This window comes from Auxenochlorella protothecoides, assembly GCF_000733215.1.
Source record: "Auxenochlorella protothecoides strain 0710 unplaced genomic scaffold scaffold64, whole genome shotgun sequence".
NCBI classification, from domain to species: domain Eukaryota; kingdom Viridiplantae; phylum Chlorophyta; class Trebouxiophyceae; order Chlorellales; family Chlorellaceae; genus Auxenochlorella; species Auxenochlorella protothecoides.
Genome location: NW_011934482.1, coordinates 160,995 through 174,210, shown reverse-complemented (window position 1 = coordinate 174,210; position 13,216 = coordinate 160,995). Strand labels below are relative to the sequence as shown.

Sequence of the window (13,216 nt, the reverse complement as noted above, 5' to 3'; positions counted from 1 at the left end):
AGGGTTCTGGGTCTGGTTGTAGCAGAGAGCGGGATCAAGCCAGCGCACTGACGCTGACATCTCGCAGCCCACGGCCCTCGGCTCACCGCCCGAGCATCACGATTCCTCGGCCGAGAGACGCGCACTGGAGGCCCCCACATACCTTCGCCCCACGCCTTGCAGGAATGGGAAGGCGTCCGACGCCTACATCAGGTCCTTTGCTCGGGAGGGGCGAGCACTGCTGGGTCTGGGACGGAGCAGGGAAGCGGTGACGGCCTTCGAGGCCGGCCTGAGGGCTGACCCCCTCGACCCAGGGCTGAGGGCCGGCCTGCAGAGCGCCCAGCAGCGCCTGGCAGAGGAGGCCCTGGCTGGTGTGTGCGCTGGGGGTTGTGCGGGACCTGGCTTGCACTTTTTGACGTTGGGCTCCTTGTATTCCTTGGGTGGATATCCGGATCTGATCAGGGTCTGCAATGCCCCTGAGCACCTCCACATTTGGGGTACCTCTGCGTTCCCAGGGCCACAGTCGAGTTCTACAAGACATACCAGCCACCAATCTGCCTCGCGCTCATCCAACCCAAACCCTCACCGCAGGCGGGGGCCAGGTTCTCAAAGCCCTGACCTACCCAGAGCCCAAGCAGCGCATCGCCTACCACCCGGCCTCCGCGCCGCTGCACCGCATCAAGACGGACGACATGCTCCCTCTGCGCCTGCTCACCCCCTTCCAGGCCGAGAACGACCACGCCATCAAGGACACCGTCAACTACGTGACAGTCCAGGTGGAAAGGGTGAAAGAGGGGCTTGCGTGGGGAAGGTGTGTGGTGGTACATGGTGTGTCGCCGGGTGGCCCCCCTCACGCCTGTCTGGTGGGGGCATGGCATGGTGCTCACACCTCCTCCGAGACCCACAGCGTCCTGCACTGGTGAAGCTTCATGCAGGGGTGCTCATCACGCGACCCCCCCATGCATGCACCACAGACAGACATCCGCATGCCGAGGAGGCACATCAAGCTGCTGGAGGACTCGTACTGCCTGTCCCGCCTCCAGGCCGGCGTCCGGTCGGCGGTGGAGGCCATCTCCGCCGGCGGCGAGCGCGACGTCCGCGTGATTGACCTGGCGGCGGGCGCCGGGGTACTGGCGGCCACCGCCCTCGCCGCCGGCGCCCGCCACGTGACGGCCGTGGAGCGATGGCTCTACCTGGCGCTCACCGCCAAGGAGATCCTGGACGCCAATGGGGTGAGTCGAGGTGTGGGGGGGCGCCCCCCCTACAAAACGGTGCACCTGCCAGTCTCGCACGGCCTGGGCTCCTCCCCCCGCATGCGTCGATGTGCACGTGGCCGTCCCAGCCATCCCACTGCACGGCGCCTGCAGTTCCACGAGGACCGAGTGAGAGTGGTGTACAAGCGGCCGACGGACCTGCAGCTGGTCAAGGATGTGCCCGTCTGCGCAAACCTGATCCTGGCCCCCCTCCTGCTGGATGAAGGTGCGGGGGGGGGGTCACCTGGAAGGAGGGCTGGAACCCAGCGTCTGCGGCGGGCAAGCACAGGAGGCGTGCTGCGGGGCTCATGGGCTCAGCAGCACCAAGTACTGTGGTGCTGGGCGTGGGCATGGCACGCCACAGGGGCGCCGAGGCCTTGCCTTCCTGCCACTGCAGCCATGTCCTGAACCCTGTCTGGCCTCCGCCGCATGCAGCACGCACTTCACCCCCACACCCTTTGCTGTTTTCTTGCGCTCAGTCAGCAGTCCGCCCTCCACCCCACCCCGACTCTCAAATCTGCCCTCTGCCTTCGCCCCGTGCAGGCCTGCTGAGCAGCGGCCTCATCCCCTCCGTCCAGCACGTGCTTTCCACTCTGGCCACCGCCGACGCTCTGGTCCTGCCCGCCTCGGCCACGGTGTGGGTGCAGGCCGTGGAGGTGGCGACGGGCCGCGTGGCGGGGCTGAACATGCAGGCCGCCGACGCGCGGCGCTGGGCCCCGGCGTACCTCGCCGAAGGGCGGCGCGGGGAAGCAGGCGCCGCGGTGCGCGCGCTGAGCCGCCCGCGCGAGGCATGGCACTTTGACCTGGCGGCGCCGCCGACGCACACCGCCGCGCAGACGCTGGACCTGGAGTTTGAGGGACCCGGGCGCTGGAACGCGGTGCGCTTCTGGTTTGACCTGCGCCTGCACGGCGACGCCACGCTTTCCACCGGCCCCGACGCAGCGGCCGCCGGGCTGCGCTGCCTGGGGCCCGGCCTGCAGTACCTCCAGGGCGCGATCGAGGTGCTGCAGGGAGACACCCACCCGCTGCTGGCCACGCACAACACGGTGCGCATGCGCTTCGACGTGGAGGACGCGGCGTACGCGGCGACCGCGCGGCGCGACGCCGCCTTCCCCCCGCGCCACCTGGCTATGCTGGCAGACGGGGGTAAGTACGAGGCGTACGCCCGCGCGCTGCGCCGCGCGGCGGCGCGCCTGGCTGCAAGGGACGGCGAGGTGCATGCGCTGGACGCGGGGACAGGGGCGGGCGCGCTCGCGATCCTGGCGGCGAAGGTGGGGGCCACCTCCGTGGTGGCGGTGGACCTGCACGAGCCCCTGGCGGACCTGGCACGCCAGGTGTGGGCTGTGTTGTTTGGTTGTTTCTTTCTTTCTTTCTTGGTAGAGGGACGTATCATGTGAGAGGCATGGCACACCGATGGGGCAATTCCGGGGGGTATGGCTGGGCTCATTCAGTCTCCTTCTGGTGGGGTGTGCGCAGCCTGCGCATCCGCACCAAGTACCCACCCTGACTATCTTCACCCTTTCCGATTGCAGACAGTGGCTGCCAACTGCGTGTCGGACCGGGTGTCGGTGGTGCACCGCGACATCGCCTGCCTGCAACGAGGGCGGGACGTGCGGGCGCTGGGGGTCAACCTGGTGGTCGCCGACCTCTTCGATGCCGGTGGGCAGGGGGGAGAGTGGGAGGGACCTGGGGAGTTGTGTTTCAGAGGAGGTTGAGTGCCATGAGTTATGGCCAGGGAGGACAGAAAGTTGCTTGCAGGTCCTGCGCATCTCGATTTGCATCAGACCATCGACGAGCACCTGCCCAGCCTGGGACATAGGCCGCCCTGTTCAACCACCGACAGGGCCCGCCCCTCGCGCCTGCGCTGCGCCCCACCTGCGAGTACAACTTTCTTCCCCCCCTCGCTCTCCCTCATCCCAAACCCTTCCAGGCCTGTTGGGCGACGGCGTGCAGTACCTTCTAGACATGGCGAGAAAGAGGGTGATGCAGCCCGGCGCGATCACGGTCCCCGCCGCCGCCACGGTGTACTGCATTGGCATCGAGGCCTGCATTGCCTCTGCGGGCGGCTTCGATGTCTCGCTCATCAACAAGTACCGCTGGGACGATGCGCCCCAGAACATCAGGCTTTCCGACTTTCCTCACCGGGTGCTCACCCGGCCGGCCAAGGCCGCAGAGTTTTTTTTCGACGGCGAGAAGAGGGGCCGTGTCAGGTACGCACACGCTTTTAGGGGCCTTTTTGAGAAGGGGGGTTCCCAAGCTGGAGATGAGGAATTCAGGAGGTGCAGCTCCTTCAGAGAGCCTCTCGAGGACATGCAGTAGGATTGAAATTCGCCAACTGCGTATAATTCAACACGTGCGTCCCACCCGCTTTGACCAACTGCGTATTGCACACATGATGCGGATTTCACCACCATGCCCCTCCTGCCGCATGCAGGGACACGATGTTGAAGCTTGAGGTCGTCGCCCCTGGGAACATGAATGCCATCGTCTACTGGTTTGATCTTCACCTGGATGATGTGGAGACTCTCTCGAACGGTGTGTTTGTGGTGCTTTGCCATGGTACTTTGTGGGTCCCCACACCTGGGAAAGAGGTCTCTGGGAGGTTTCAGCGTTGAATGCCCCGTCAGGACCACGGAGAACAATGAGAATGCAACGGAAAGTAGCAACGCTCTCTTCTGTATTCAACTATATTGCAGCACCTGGTGTGCACACGACTCAACACAACCTTGCCCTCACCCTCCTCTTTTACAGCGCCTCCTGGTGTACTTGATAAGGCAGGTTCAGAGTCGGTCCAGCCCACAGAGCCGCGATCAGGAGAGGACCAGCCTCCTTCGGACTTTGAGCCTGCGCCGACCTTCCAAGGACGTCGCCCAGGCTGGATCTATGGCACTGCCAAAATGGGAACGGGCTACTATCGCGAGCGGGATTCTGTTGCCACAACAGAGGAGCGGGATGATGGAGGTGCAGCAAGCAGCTCCCAGGCTGCTGACCCCGCCGAGTCCCGGGCCTGCGCCGAGGCGGCGCCAAAGGACGCAGCCGCTGACCCTGAGGCCTCGGCCGCCGAGCCCCCTCACTACTGGGGCCAGGCCATGCAGACCCTGGACTTTTGCGTGGCCGTGAGGCCCGGCAAGACCGTGAGCGTGGTGGTCAGGCGCGAGCCCAGCAGGCTCAACTTTGCGCTGAGGCAGGGCGTGGGGGAGGAGGTCGCGCGGCCGCCCTGGAAGGAGCAGTGGGGGGGCGGCGCATCTGTGGAGAATCCGCACGTCCAGCGTGTGCACTACTGCGAACTCCTGGTGCGAGCCTTGGAGGGGTTGGGGGTGAAGGAATAATTCTGATTGAGGTGGTGACATAGTGGCTTGACAGAGATTCCTGCCGTACTCGAGCTTGCCACTCTGGCCATCTGCTGGTGCGGAGGGTTGCCTTTTCTGACCTCCACTCCGCCCTTGGGAGGTATGGTGTTGCTCTACTTTGTGATTGCCCAACCCTACCACCATCGCCCCCCCCCCTCCCCCTCCCCCCCAACAAGGTGCGCGACTTCCTGATGCGCGTCAAGTCGCGCCGCTTCCCTCCCATCGAGGAAGACATGCGCATGGTGCTGGCGCATTGTGGGTCCCTGATTCTGGACACCGCAGCCCTGCAGCAGGTGCCCGGGGGAATGGGTGACGTGGGGAATGGGAGGGCAACCTGCCGGGACAAGGGTCGGAGATGTCGTCAAACAGCAGAACTAAAATTGCATGGAGTCACAGGTTCAGCTGCCAGGGCGGGCCCTGCAGCGCCACATCAGCTAAGTTAATGCCGCCAGCCGCTCCCGAAGCTCCGCCACCTCTGGGCCCCCCACCTCGCAGGTTTACCACGAGCTCGTGGTGCTGGAGAAGATCAACCAGACCCCAGAGTTCTCGCCGGGGGCCACTCTGGAGGCCATCACCAGGCCTGCCCTGGAGTTGGGCTGAGGTGGGCATATTTGAAGCGCTCCTGAGGAAGTGGAAACCCTGTTGAATTGGTGCCCGTCGCGACATGGTCAGAGTCTGCATGCAGCGCGCCTGTTAGTAAATGGGCGCACTGTTTACAGCCAGACATCGCAGCGATATGGTACACAACACTTTCGGCGCGCACAAGGATTCGACGCTCGACTTCCAGGCCGAACTCATTCGGGCATGCCTGCTCGCATGCTCAGCTGGTGGGCGCGGCACAGAGTCCCCTGGCAGCCATGAGCATCACGAGCTTGTCTGCAGCCAGGCACGCCGAGCGCAGGGCGGCATCCCGGGCAGAGGAGGCGTCCGGCCCCCCCCCAAACCTGACGAGGTCCGAAACCTGGTCTAGGGTGGCAGACAGCCGATTCTCCAGGATCATGCGGGCCGCCGCCTTCTCAGCAGCCTTGGGCGTGACGCCCAGCAGCCGCCCCAGTTCTTCTATCTGCAAAGTGGCGAAGTGGTGGTTTGGGAGGAAGGGGGGGGGGGTGAGAAGGTTCGAGGATGTGGAATGTGATCAGGAGCATGGGAATCGCCGGCAGAATCGGCATGAGATTCAAGGTGAATGTTTCGGTGCAGTGTTTGCGAGACAGAACATTTCAGATCCAGGCAGAAATCGGCCAGCCACATCTTTCTCAACACCTCTCTGCTTGCCTTGATGGAGGTGTAGAGCTTTGACACGCTCTCCAGGTTGTGCTCCATGACGGCCCGGTCCAGGACTGTCGAGCCGTCTGGCAAGGTTGCCAGCTGGTGAGGCGCCAGCCCAGCAGCAAAGGCACTCACCTGGTGGATGTGGAGGATGTCGAGGGTGCGCGGTGCTGAGGGCCACCAAAAAGGGATCGGACCGATTGTGATCCAACAAGGCTTGGAGGACCCGTTCAAGTAGCCCTACCCTGCATGTAGGTGTCCTCAGCAGGCAGATTAGACTCGCCCCTCGCCGCGCTGAAACACACCCAGCTCCACCCACTCATCCACTCTCCCCTCGAGATATACACTACCTCCTCGGCGCCCAGGATCCGCTCCATGTAGACCTTCTCCAAGATGGGGCGCAGGGGTGAGGGCACGGTGCGCTCGTCCTTGATCAGCGTGGCCAGCAGGCGGCTGCGCTGGCTGCCCGCCGCTGCCAGGATGGCGCAGGTGATGGCGGCGGACAGCGCCTGGCCCAGGTCCTCTTCGCTGACCCGGGGTCGCGAGGGGCCGCCCCCGCCCGCCAGCGACAGCTCGTAGTAGCGGGTGCCGGCCTCCAGGAAGCGGCGCTTGGAGTCCAGGATGCGGGCGTAGCAGGTGCGGTACTGCAGCTCCAGCGCCTCGTTCTGTATGGAGGTGGGATCAGGAGGGGTCCGACGTATGGAGCCCAGCAGGGACTGTGACGAGTATGAACTCCTGCCACGAGCTGACCCAGGTGTGTCTTCTGCGTTCTACAAAGAAACACGCCATCCTCCTCCCCTTGCAACACCAGAAACAGACATCTACCGACCAGCATGCCCACGCCCCCACACCCGCACCCCCCATCGTCTCACCTTGATGGCCGCCACGAGGGAGGAGGCCTTTTTGATGTAGGTCTCCGCCGCCACTGGGTCGTCGTCCTCTAGATACAGCCGCGCTATCCTCACATTCTTCTCCAGCCGGTACTCGCCGTCCAGCAGGCGCACGCCGCTGTCCAGGTCGATGCCAGCCAGGGCCTGGGCGGCCTGGGACCAAAGCTCGCGTCGCTCGTACACCAGCGCCAGCTGCTCCCGCAGGGCGGTGATCTGCTCCTCGTGGCTCACTGCGCGCGGCTGCAGCCGGTCCAGGGCACTGTGGGGTTGGGAGGGAGGGTCAGGGTCGGGAAATTGTTCATTACAGTAGTTCAACACGATGAGGGGTAATGGACATGGGCCCCACGTTATATCGACACAGTGGCAAGTCGCTGCGCCATGAGCACGCGTGGTACACCGACGAGCAGGCAGTGTAAAGAAGAGTGGGTGAACATATCCTAGTAATGGCCTGTGCAGCCCCGCGTCTCCCTCAACCACTCCTTAACACCAGCCGCTCACTGCCGGGCCACGTCCTCCTGGCAGTCAGAGGGGAGCCTGGAGATGCTGGAGGCCAGCAGGGAGAGCAGCTGCCGGCTGAGGAGGAGGGGCACAGAGTCCGATAGCACTGCCACGGGGAGGAGGTGCTCTGGATGAGTACAGCGAGGGTTGTTCGTCCTGGAGTAACAAGCATGCATGCCTGGGTGAGAAAGCCAAGGAATCCCACCCATCACACCATGATCGATGAATGCGATGGCCTGGTCTTGTTGGCCAGATGCTATGATGTCCTCCAGCACCGCCCGGTACTGATCGCCCTTGGCTTTGGCGTCGGACTCGGCGGTGATGGCTGCGAGCCGGGCCTCCATGCCTGCCTGCTCCCAGTAGACCTCTATCCAGTCCGAGTCACCATAGGCGATGTAGAGCGTTGACCCATCGACTGTACGTCTTGCAGGACCCACCCAGACCGGCTTCCTCCTGATCGAGGGGTGTCCCATCGGGTGATCGTCGCGCGCGCCCGATTACTTCCGAAACCAGTCCCAGCTGTCTCGCCCGGTCCTCTTACCTCCCGGACGAGCTCTCGCCGCCGGTGTTCCTCCCGAATCACCCTCCATGCATGCCGACATCCTGCTCCTGGTGCTCACCGGCACCGTCCTGAACGTGGTGGGCCAGTACCTGACCGCCACGGGCTTCGCCGCGCCCTCGGCCCAGGCCATGCCCTGGATCCGGTATGGCGCCACCCTGGCTTACGCCGGCCTCGTGCGGGCCCGGCGCACGGTCCACACCTCCCTCTCCCCTCGCCAGCACTCCCTGCTGACCCTGATCGGGTTCCTGGAGACCGTGGCCTACACCCTCTTCACCCTGGGCTTCTATGCCTGTGGCCCGGCCACCGCAAGCCTGCTGCTGGCCGCGGTGTCCCAGGTGCTCACCGCGGCCTCCAGCCACTGGCTGCTGGGCAAACGCCTGAGCCCGCGCCAGGGGCTCGCCGTCATGGTCATCCTCCTCGGCCTGGGCATTCGCGCCGGCGGGGGCCGCGCCGGCCAGCCCGCCGCTGAGGGCGCCACGCAGCTGTGGGGCACCCTCTTCCTGGTGGCCGCGGCGGCCATGTACACGGCCATGGGCGTCGCCTACGAGGCCCTCCTGGCCGCCTCGGGCTCCGCCCGGCCCAGCTATGCCGACGTCTCCTGGCACTCCTCCAAGCTCGGTGAGGGGGGGAGGGGATGCCTATGCCTCCCAGTGCGCGATGGCAGAGCTGCGACGTGCATGTGATGTCCTCTACTCGACCCGCTCTTCTGACTGTTCGATGCTCCCCCTCCTTACACATGTACACATTCACAAAATACCCCTCCCCCCCAAAAAAACAATTTCCTCTGCAAGGCTTTGCGCTCACCAGTGCCTACGTGCTCGTATACACCCTGCCGCGGGCGTCCGCCCTGTTGTCTTTCGACCAGCCTGGCCGGACACTGGGCCTCGTCGGCCTCTTTGCCGTGGGCATGAACCTGCACATGGCCTGCCAGGCCCACGTCTTTGGCAGCCGCGGTGCCCTGGGCGTGGCCCTGGCCAATGCGCTGCGGGGCGCGGCACTGACCCTTGCCACCGCCTCCCTCTTCTGCTCCCCAGACAAGCCCTGGCTGTGCCTGAGCCAGCGCAGCGCACTCAGCGTGGCCGTCACGCTGGCAGGGGGCTACCTCTGGGGCAGCGCCGCGGCAAAGCCGGCCGCAGTGCCAGAGGCGCGGCCGCACAAGGAGCTGTGACGGCGCCCCTGGGTGGCAGGGGCGTTGTGCATCATGGTGGCCTCATACCCTGTCCAAGGTCGCTTCCCCGCCTGGCCCTGCCCGTAGAAAGGTTTTTGCCACCCCCTTCCCTTGTGATCCAGCGTCCAATCCCATGCGTGATGCAAGGCCTGCTCGAGCGCTGAGAGGGTGCCAGGGGACGAAGGTCAGGAACAGGGATGGAGCTCATTTGAGCGGGGAACTGCATGGTCCAGGCCTTCCTTCTAGTGCAGAATACTGTCGCCAGGGTCATCTGGGGCGTTGGCAAGGACCACTTGTGCTACTGCAAAGTATGTCGGCAGCACCCACTCTGCACAGGGTTCGCAAGACCTCTCGCTCGCCCAGATGCATCTTCAAAGGCGGGCGACGATGCGTACGGTGCCTCCGCGGGCCGGCGCCACTCTTTGCAGGAAGGCCGACAGCCGTGCTAGATACTCCTCCGGGTGATCTTTGAAATGCATGACATGGGGGGAGGAGGCCCAGCGCCTGGCGGTCACGTCGTGGCCCAGCGCCCGCTTCTGCGCCAGCAGCGCGTCCAGCTTGGCGGCGTCGGTCAGGGGGTCGTCGGCACTGTACAGGTACAGGAGCGGCATGTGCGGGGGGGCGGACCCGAGGTTCAGCATCTCCGTCCTGAGGTTGAGGACGGCGGTGGATGGATGGAGGGGGGGTGGAATGGGGTGCTGGAGCAGGCTGGCTGGCAACCCAGCCAAGCACCAACAACATACTCTGGCGGTGGTACGCGCCGCCACAGCATCAGGTCTCACGTGCGGATGCAACAGGGACGGTGATGCTGGAAGGGTAGCAGAAGGCGCCATGGGACTGCCCACCGAAGGGAGCTTCTTTAACCCCCCCTTTCCCCCCAAACCACCCACCAGAAGTCATCCTGGAAGGATCTGGAGGACATCATGTCCTTCAGATTCTGCCAGTGCAGCCGTAGGGCCCATGCCGTGCGCGAGAGGCCCGGCGGCACGATGGTGTTCAGCACCCGGTGCCGCATGGCCGGGGACCCTTGGGCGGGGGCGCTGTCAAAGATGCACGCTGCCACCCGGGGCCACAGCGATTTGTACCTAATGCGGGGGATGGGGTGTGTCCATGCTGAGCATCCATCAAGGGCGCAACACTCGCTGAAGGTTTCCAGAGGCCAAGCATCCCTTCCTTCACGGCAGGGACAGATGGCACACCACAAACATGGTTTGCACACCTATCCTCGGATCTGCAGATGCGCGCCATGGATGCGACGATGGCGGCACCGCCGTTGCTGAAGGCGTACAGCACCAGCGGGCGGCCCTGGACCAGTCCCTGGTCATGCATAAAATCCAGCATGCTCTGGGCCCATGCATCGCACGCGCCTGCCTGGCCGCAGAGAACGTAGGCTGTGGGGACCACCGAGCGCACGCTGGGGTAGCCCCAGTCCGCCAGCACGCGGGCGTACTTGCCAAGGGCTCGGTCACTGGCCCCCACCCAGCCCATCAGCACCTGGGGACGAAGTGGAGGTTGGGGAGGGGGCTGACCTCCTCGCCCGGGTCTTCCTGCTTGACAGAGCATATCACAACAAGTACGCAGTTCATGAAGAAGTCTCAAGACACATGAAACAAACCGTGCGCCCCCTTGATCCTGCACGTACCACCAGGGGTGTGGTGGGCCAGGCTCCGGAAGGGACATCAGCGATGAACTGGCTGGACTGGGCCCCAGGACCCCCCATCTCCCTGATTATCTCGTGAGCTTTACCGCATCGTCCTTGTGGGGACGGGCGGTATCTGCATCCCGAAGTGGGTCGGAAAGTGGTGAAGGTTTTGTTTGCGTAACCATGTGGCGAAGCCGCATTTCTCTAGGAGATCGACACGAGATCGAGATTTGACTGTTCCTGGTGACGGAGAGGAGGTCCCTCTCTTCTGCGTGCACTGCTCAGGATTCCACCTGAAGTCCCCAACCACTTGGTAGCAGCTCCAGGGAGAATAACCTCTTGTAACAATCCCAAAGGCGATGCTCATCCCTCTGGAGTCCCATATCATCCTGACCATCTGTTGCAGGGTTCCCCTGTCCCTGCCAATTCCCTTTTTTCATCCCTCACGTCTCCTTGCCTGGAAGGCACACCCGACCTACATCACCCGGCTCTCAGAGGAGATCGGCGACAGATGTAAGAACTCTGTTTCAGGAAGTGACACTTCTGTGCACATAGGCTGCCCCCACATAGCCTACCCCGCAGCAATTGCTGTCGGAAACCGGTCACCGATCATACCGGTTATCCCACACCCTTTGGTTCCACCATGCGGAGCTGAAACCTGGTAATGGACGAGAACGAGTCCTTTCGGGACCTCGTCACTAGGATGTCCGAGTCTTTGGCCAAGGCTGGCCACGACATCGACTGCTGATTCACCCTGGTGCAGAAGTCCCAAAAGGACTCGTTTCCGTCCATGACTCCGCTTCGGGTCCGTATGGTGGGGACCGAAGGATGTGGAGTAACCGGTGAGTTCGGTGACCGGTTTCCGACAGCAACTGCTGCGGGGCATGCTGTATGCCACCGCATTGGGAACAGATGCGTACTTGCTGAAATAGAGTTCTTGCAACTGTCCCTGATCTCCTCTGAGAGCCGGGTGATATGGGGCGGGTAGGCCTTGATGGCATTCAGGCAAGGAGACGTACGGGATGGGGAGTGGAAGCCAGCGGGGACAGGGGCACCCCGCAGCACCATCATTTCAAATTTCACAGGGGCGGCTCTGTGTGTGCATATACTCATTACACAAATGCGCTGGCCTACAGCTCGTCCCATGCTGTTGAGTCCATGACATCCTCTGCCTCCTCCGCTTCTGCCGCCTGCTCGGGCTCGGCACCCCCCTCGCGCTGCGGGAGAGCCCCGTCCTCCCCCAGGATCACCACCACGCCGCCCTCCTCCTCAACCACCTCCTCGCCGCCGTCGCCCGCCCCCTCGTCAAACACGGGGCACAGCTCCGGCACGTACAGCTCGATCAGGTACTCGCACTGCACCGGCTCCTGCACCACCACGTGCATGGCGGCGTCGGGGGAGCACAGCGCACGCAGCGTGGCCCGCCGCGCGACCATCTCGCGCGGCGCCGCGCCCGTGCCTGCACCGCCCGCGCCGCGCTCGCACTCGCCGCCGCCCTCCAGCGCCGTCTCCAGCGCAGGCAGCGGGCCGACGCCGGGGAGGAGGACGGCACGGGGCGCGGCGGCCGCGACCCAGGCGCCCCAGCCGTGCGGCGCGGCGCCCAGGGGAATGACCCAGTCGGGCACGTGCGCGGCGCTGAGGTGGAACTGGCTGGCCCGCCAGCCGGGGCACACCTCGTACAGCCACCAGCCGGTGCTGACGTAGAGGCACTTGCCGCCCACCGCGTCCCACAGCACGCGCTCCGCGTCGCCGGCGCCCGACCCCGGCGGCGTCGCGGAGCCGGGGGGCCGGGGCGGCCCGCGCGACACCGGGATCACGGGGTCCTTGGCCCCCCGCACCAGCATCACCTGGGACTGCACCAGCCTGCGGGGGTGGTGGGGTTTGGAAATGGGGGGGTTGAGCTTGTGGGCTCGCGATCTGGTTCCCAGGCAGGATGACAGCCGCAATCCTTGCGACATGGGGCGCTGCTCTGCACGGGCGACCTGCACTGCTCGAGGTGCCACCTCAGACCAGATGACCCCCCTGGCAGCCGGCACATGGCACGCCCGAGGGCATGAAGCGTGTGGTCCACAAAAACCATCAGCACCATAGTAGACTCCCAGAAAAGTCAGACGCACTCTGAGGCCAGGGCCTGGGACGCCCTGCCGCCCCCTCCCGGCCGCCCCGCCGGCACGGCGGGCGCCTGCAGGGCCTCGAGCAGCGCGGCCTCGGCGTCGCCGCCCTGCAGCCGGCCGCAGGCCTCCCGCGCCAGGCACCCGCCGCGCACGAGGGAGGCCTGGCCGAGGCGCGCGGCCTCCCGCGCCGCCTCCTGCGCACGCGCCGGCTCCGCCGCGCCGAGGAGGAAGGCGGGGAGGGACGGGGCCGGGCGCGTGCAGGTCGCGCAGGCGCGCGCGCACTGCGCCACCGCGCCCCCCTTGCCGATCATGTAGACGGGGTTGGCCCGGCACTCGCCCTGGGTGTGGAGCGAGTGGGGGCTGTGTCGAGGAACGGGGCGGAGGCACCTGGGAGGCGTGCATCGGGCTTCGCTGGGCGCAGATATGCCACCCGGCATCGCACCCCCCGCCACCGTACCCTGGGTAGCAGCCAGCCCTGTCGCCCCTTTCCCTAC

General features: G+C 65.1%; 5 protein-coding genes across 5 annotated transcripts in view; 2 read left to right on the top strand and 3 right to left on the bottom strand.

Annotated features, from left to right (window-relative positions):
• Positions 1-5,182, top strand: part of F751_5514 (Protein arginine N-methyltransferase 7) — a gene marked incomplete at both ends in the record, with an annotated part of 6,922 nt that extends 1,740 nt beyond the window's left edge. Inside the window, 11 exons of the mRNA XM_011403909.1 lie at positions 173-350; positions 571-755; positions 954-1,211; positions 1,347-1,458; positions 1,776-2,566; positions 2,765-2,891; positions 3,163-3,442; positions 3,667-3,767; positions 3,984-4,525; positions 4,759-4,875; positions 5,078-5,182. Coding sequence (XP_011402211.1) covers positions 173-350; positions 571-755; positions 954-1,211; positions 1,347-1,458; positions 1,776-2,566; positions 2,765-2,891; positions 3,163-3,442; positions 3,667-3,767; positions 3,984-4,525; positions 4,759-4,875; positions 5,078-5,182 — 2,796 coding nt within the window. The remainder of the gene's footprint in view (positions 1-172; positions 351-570; positions 756-953; positions 1,212-1,346; positions 1,459-1,775; positions 2,567-2,764; positions 2,892-3,162; positions 3,443-3,666; positions 3,768-3,983; positions 4,526-4,758; positions 4,876-5,077) is intronic.
• A 220-nt stretch (positions 5,183-5,402) lies between these two features.
• Positions 5,403-7,580, bottom strand: F751_5513 (COP9 signalosome complex subunit 4; the record flags this gene model as incomplete). The annotated part of the gene is made up of 6 exons (XM_011403908.1): positions 5,403-5,645; positions 5,843-5,983; positions 6,382-6,513; positions 6,721-6,997; positions 7,237-7,342; positions 7,451-7,580. The coding sequence occupies 6 exons, from the start codon at positions 7,578-7,580 to the stop codon at positions 5,403-5,405; spliced, it is 1,029 nt and encodes a 342-aa protein (XP_011402210.1).
• Positions 7,581-7,824: 244 nt separating this feature from the next.
• Positions 7,825-8,966, top strand: F751_5512 (hypothetical protein; the record flags this gene model as incomplete). Its single annotated transcript, XM_011403907.1, has 3 exons — positions 7,825-8,205; positions 8,281-8,416; positions 8,590-8,966. 3 exons carry the CDS (start codon positions 7,825-7,827, stop codon positions 8,964-8,966), a joined length of 894 nt encoding a protein of 297 aa, XP_011402209.1.
• A 371-nt stretch (positions 8,967-9,337) lies between these two features.
• F751_5511 (Transmembrane protein 53) lies at positions 9,338-10,686 on the bottom strand (the record flags this gene model as incomplete). Its single annotated transcript, XM_011403906.1, has 4 exons — positions 9,338-9,614; positions 9,857-10,051; positions 10,186-10,460; positions 10,609-10,686. 4 exons carry the CDS (start codon positions 10,684-10,686, stop codon positions 9,338-9,340), a joined length of 825 nt encoding a protein of 274 aa, XP_011402208.1.
• Positions 10,687-11,738: 1,052 nt separating this feature from the next.
• The window catches only part of F751_5510 (hypothetical protein), a gene marked incomplete at both ends in the record, with an annotated part of 2,354 nt that continues 876 nt past the window's right edge, over positions 11,739-13,216 (bottom strand). Inside the window, 3 exons of the mRNA XM_011403905.1 lie at positions 11,739-11,975; positions 12,426-12,471; positions 12,864-13,060. Of these exons, the coding sequence (XP_011402207.1) occupies positions 11,739-11,975; positions 12,426-12,471; positions 12,864-13,060 (480 nt within the window). The remainder of the gene's footprint in view (positions 11,976-12,425; positions 12,472-12,863; positions 13,061-13,216) is intronic.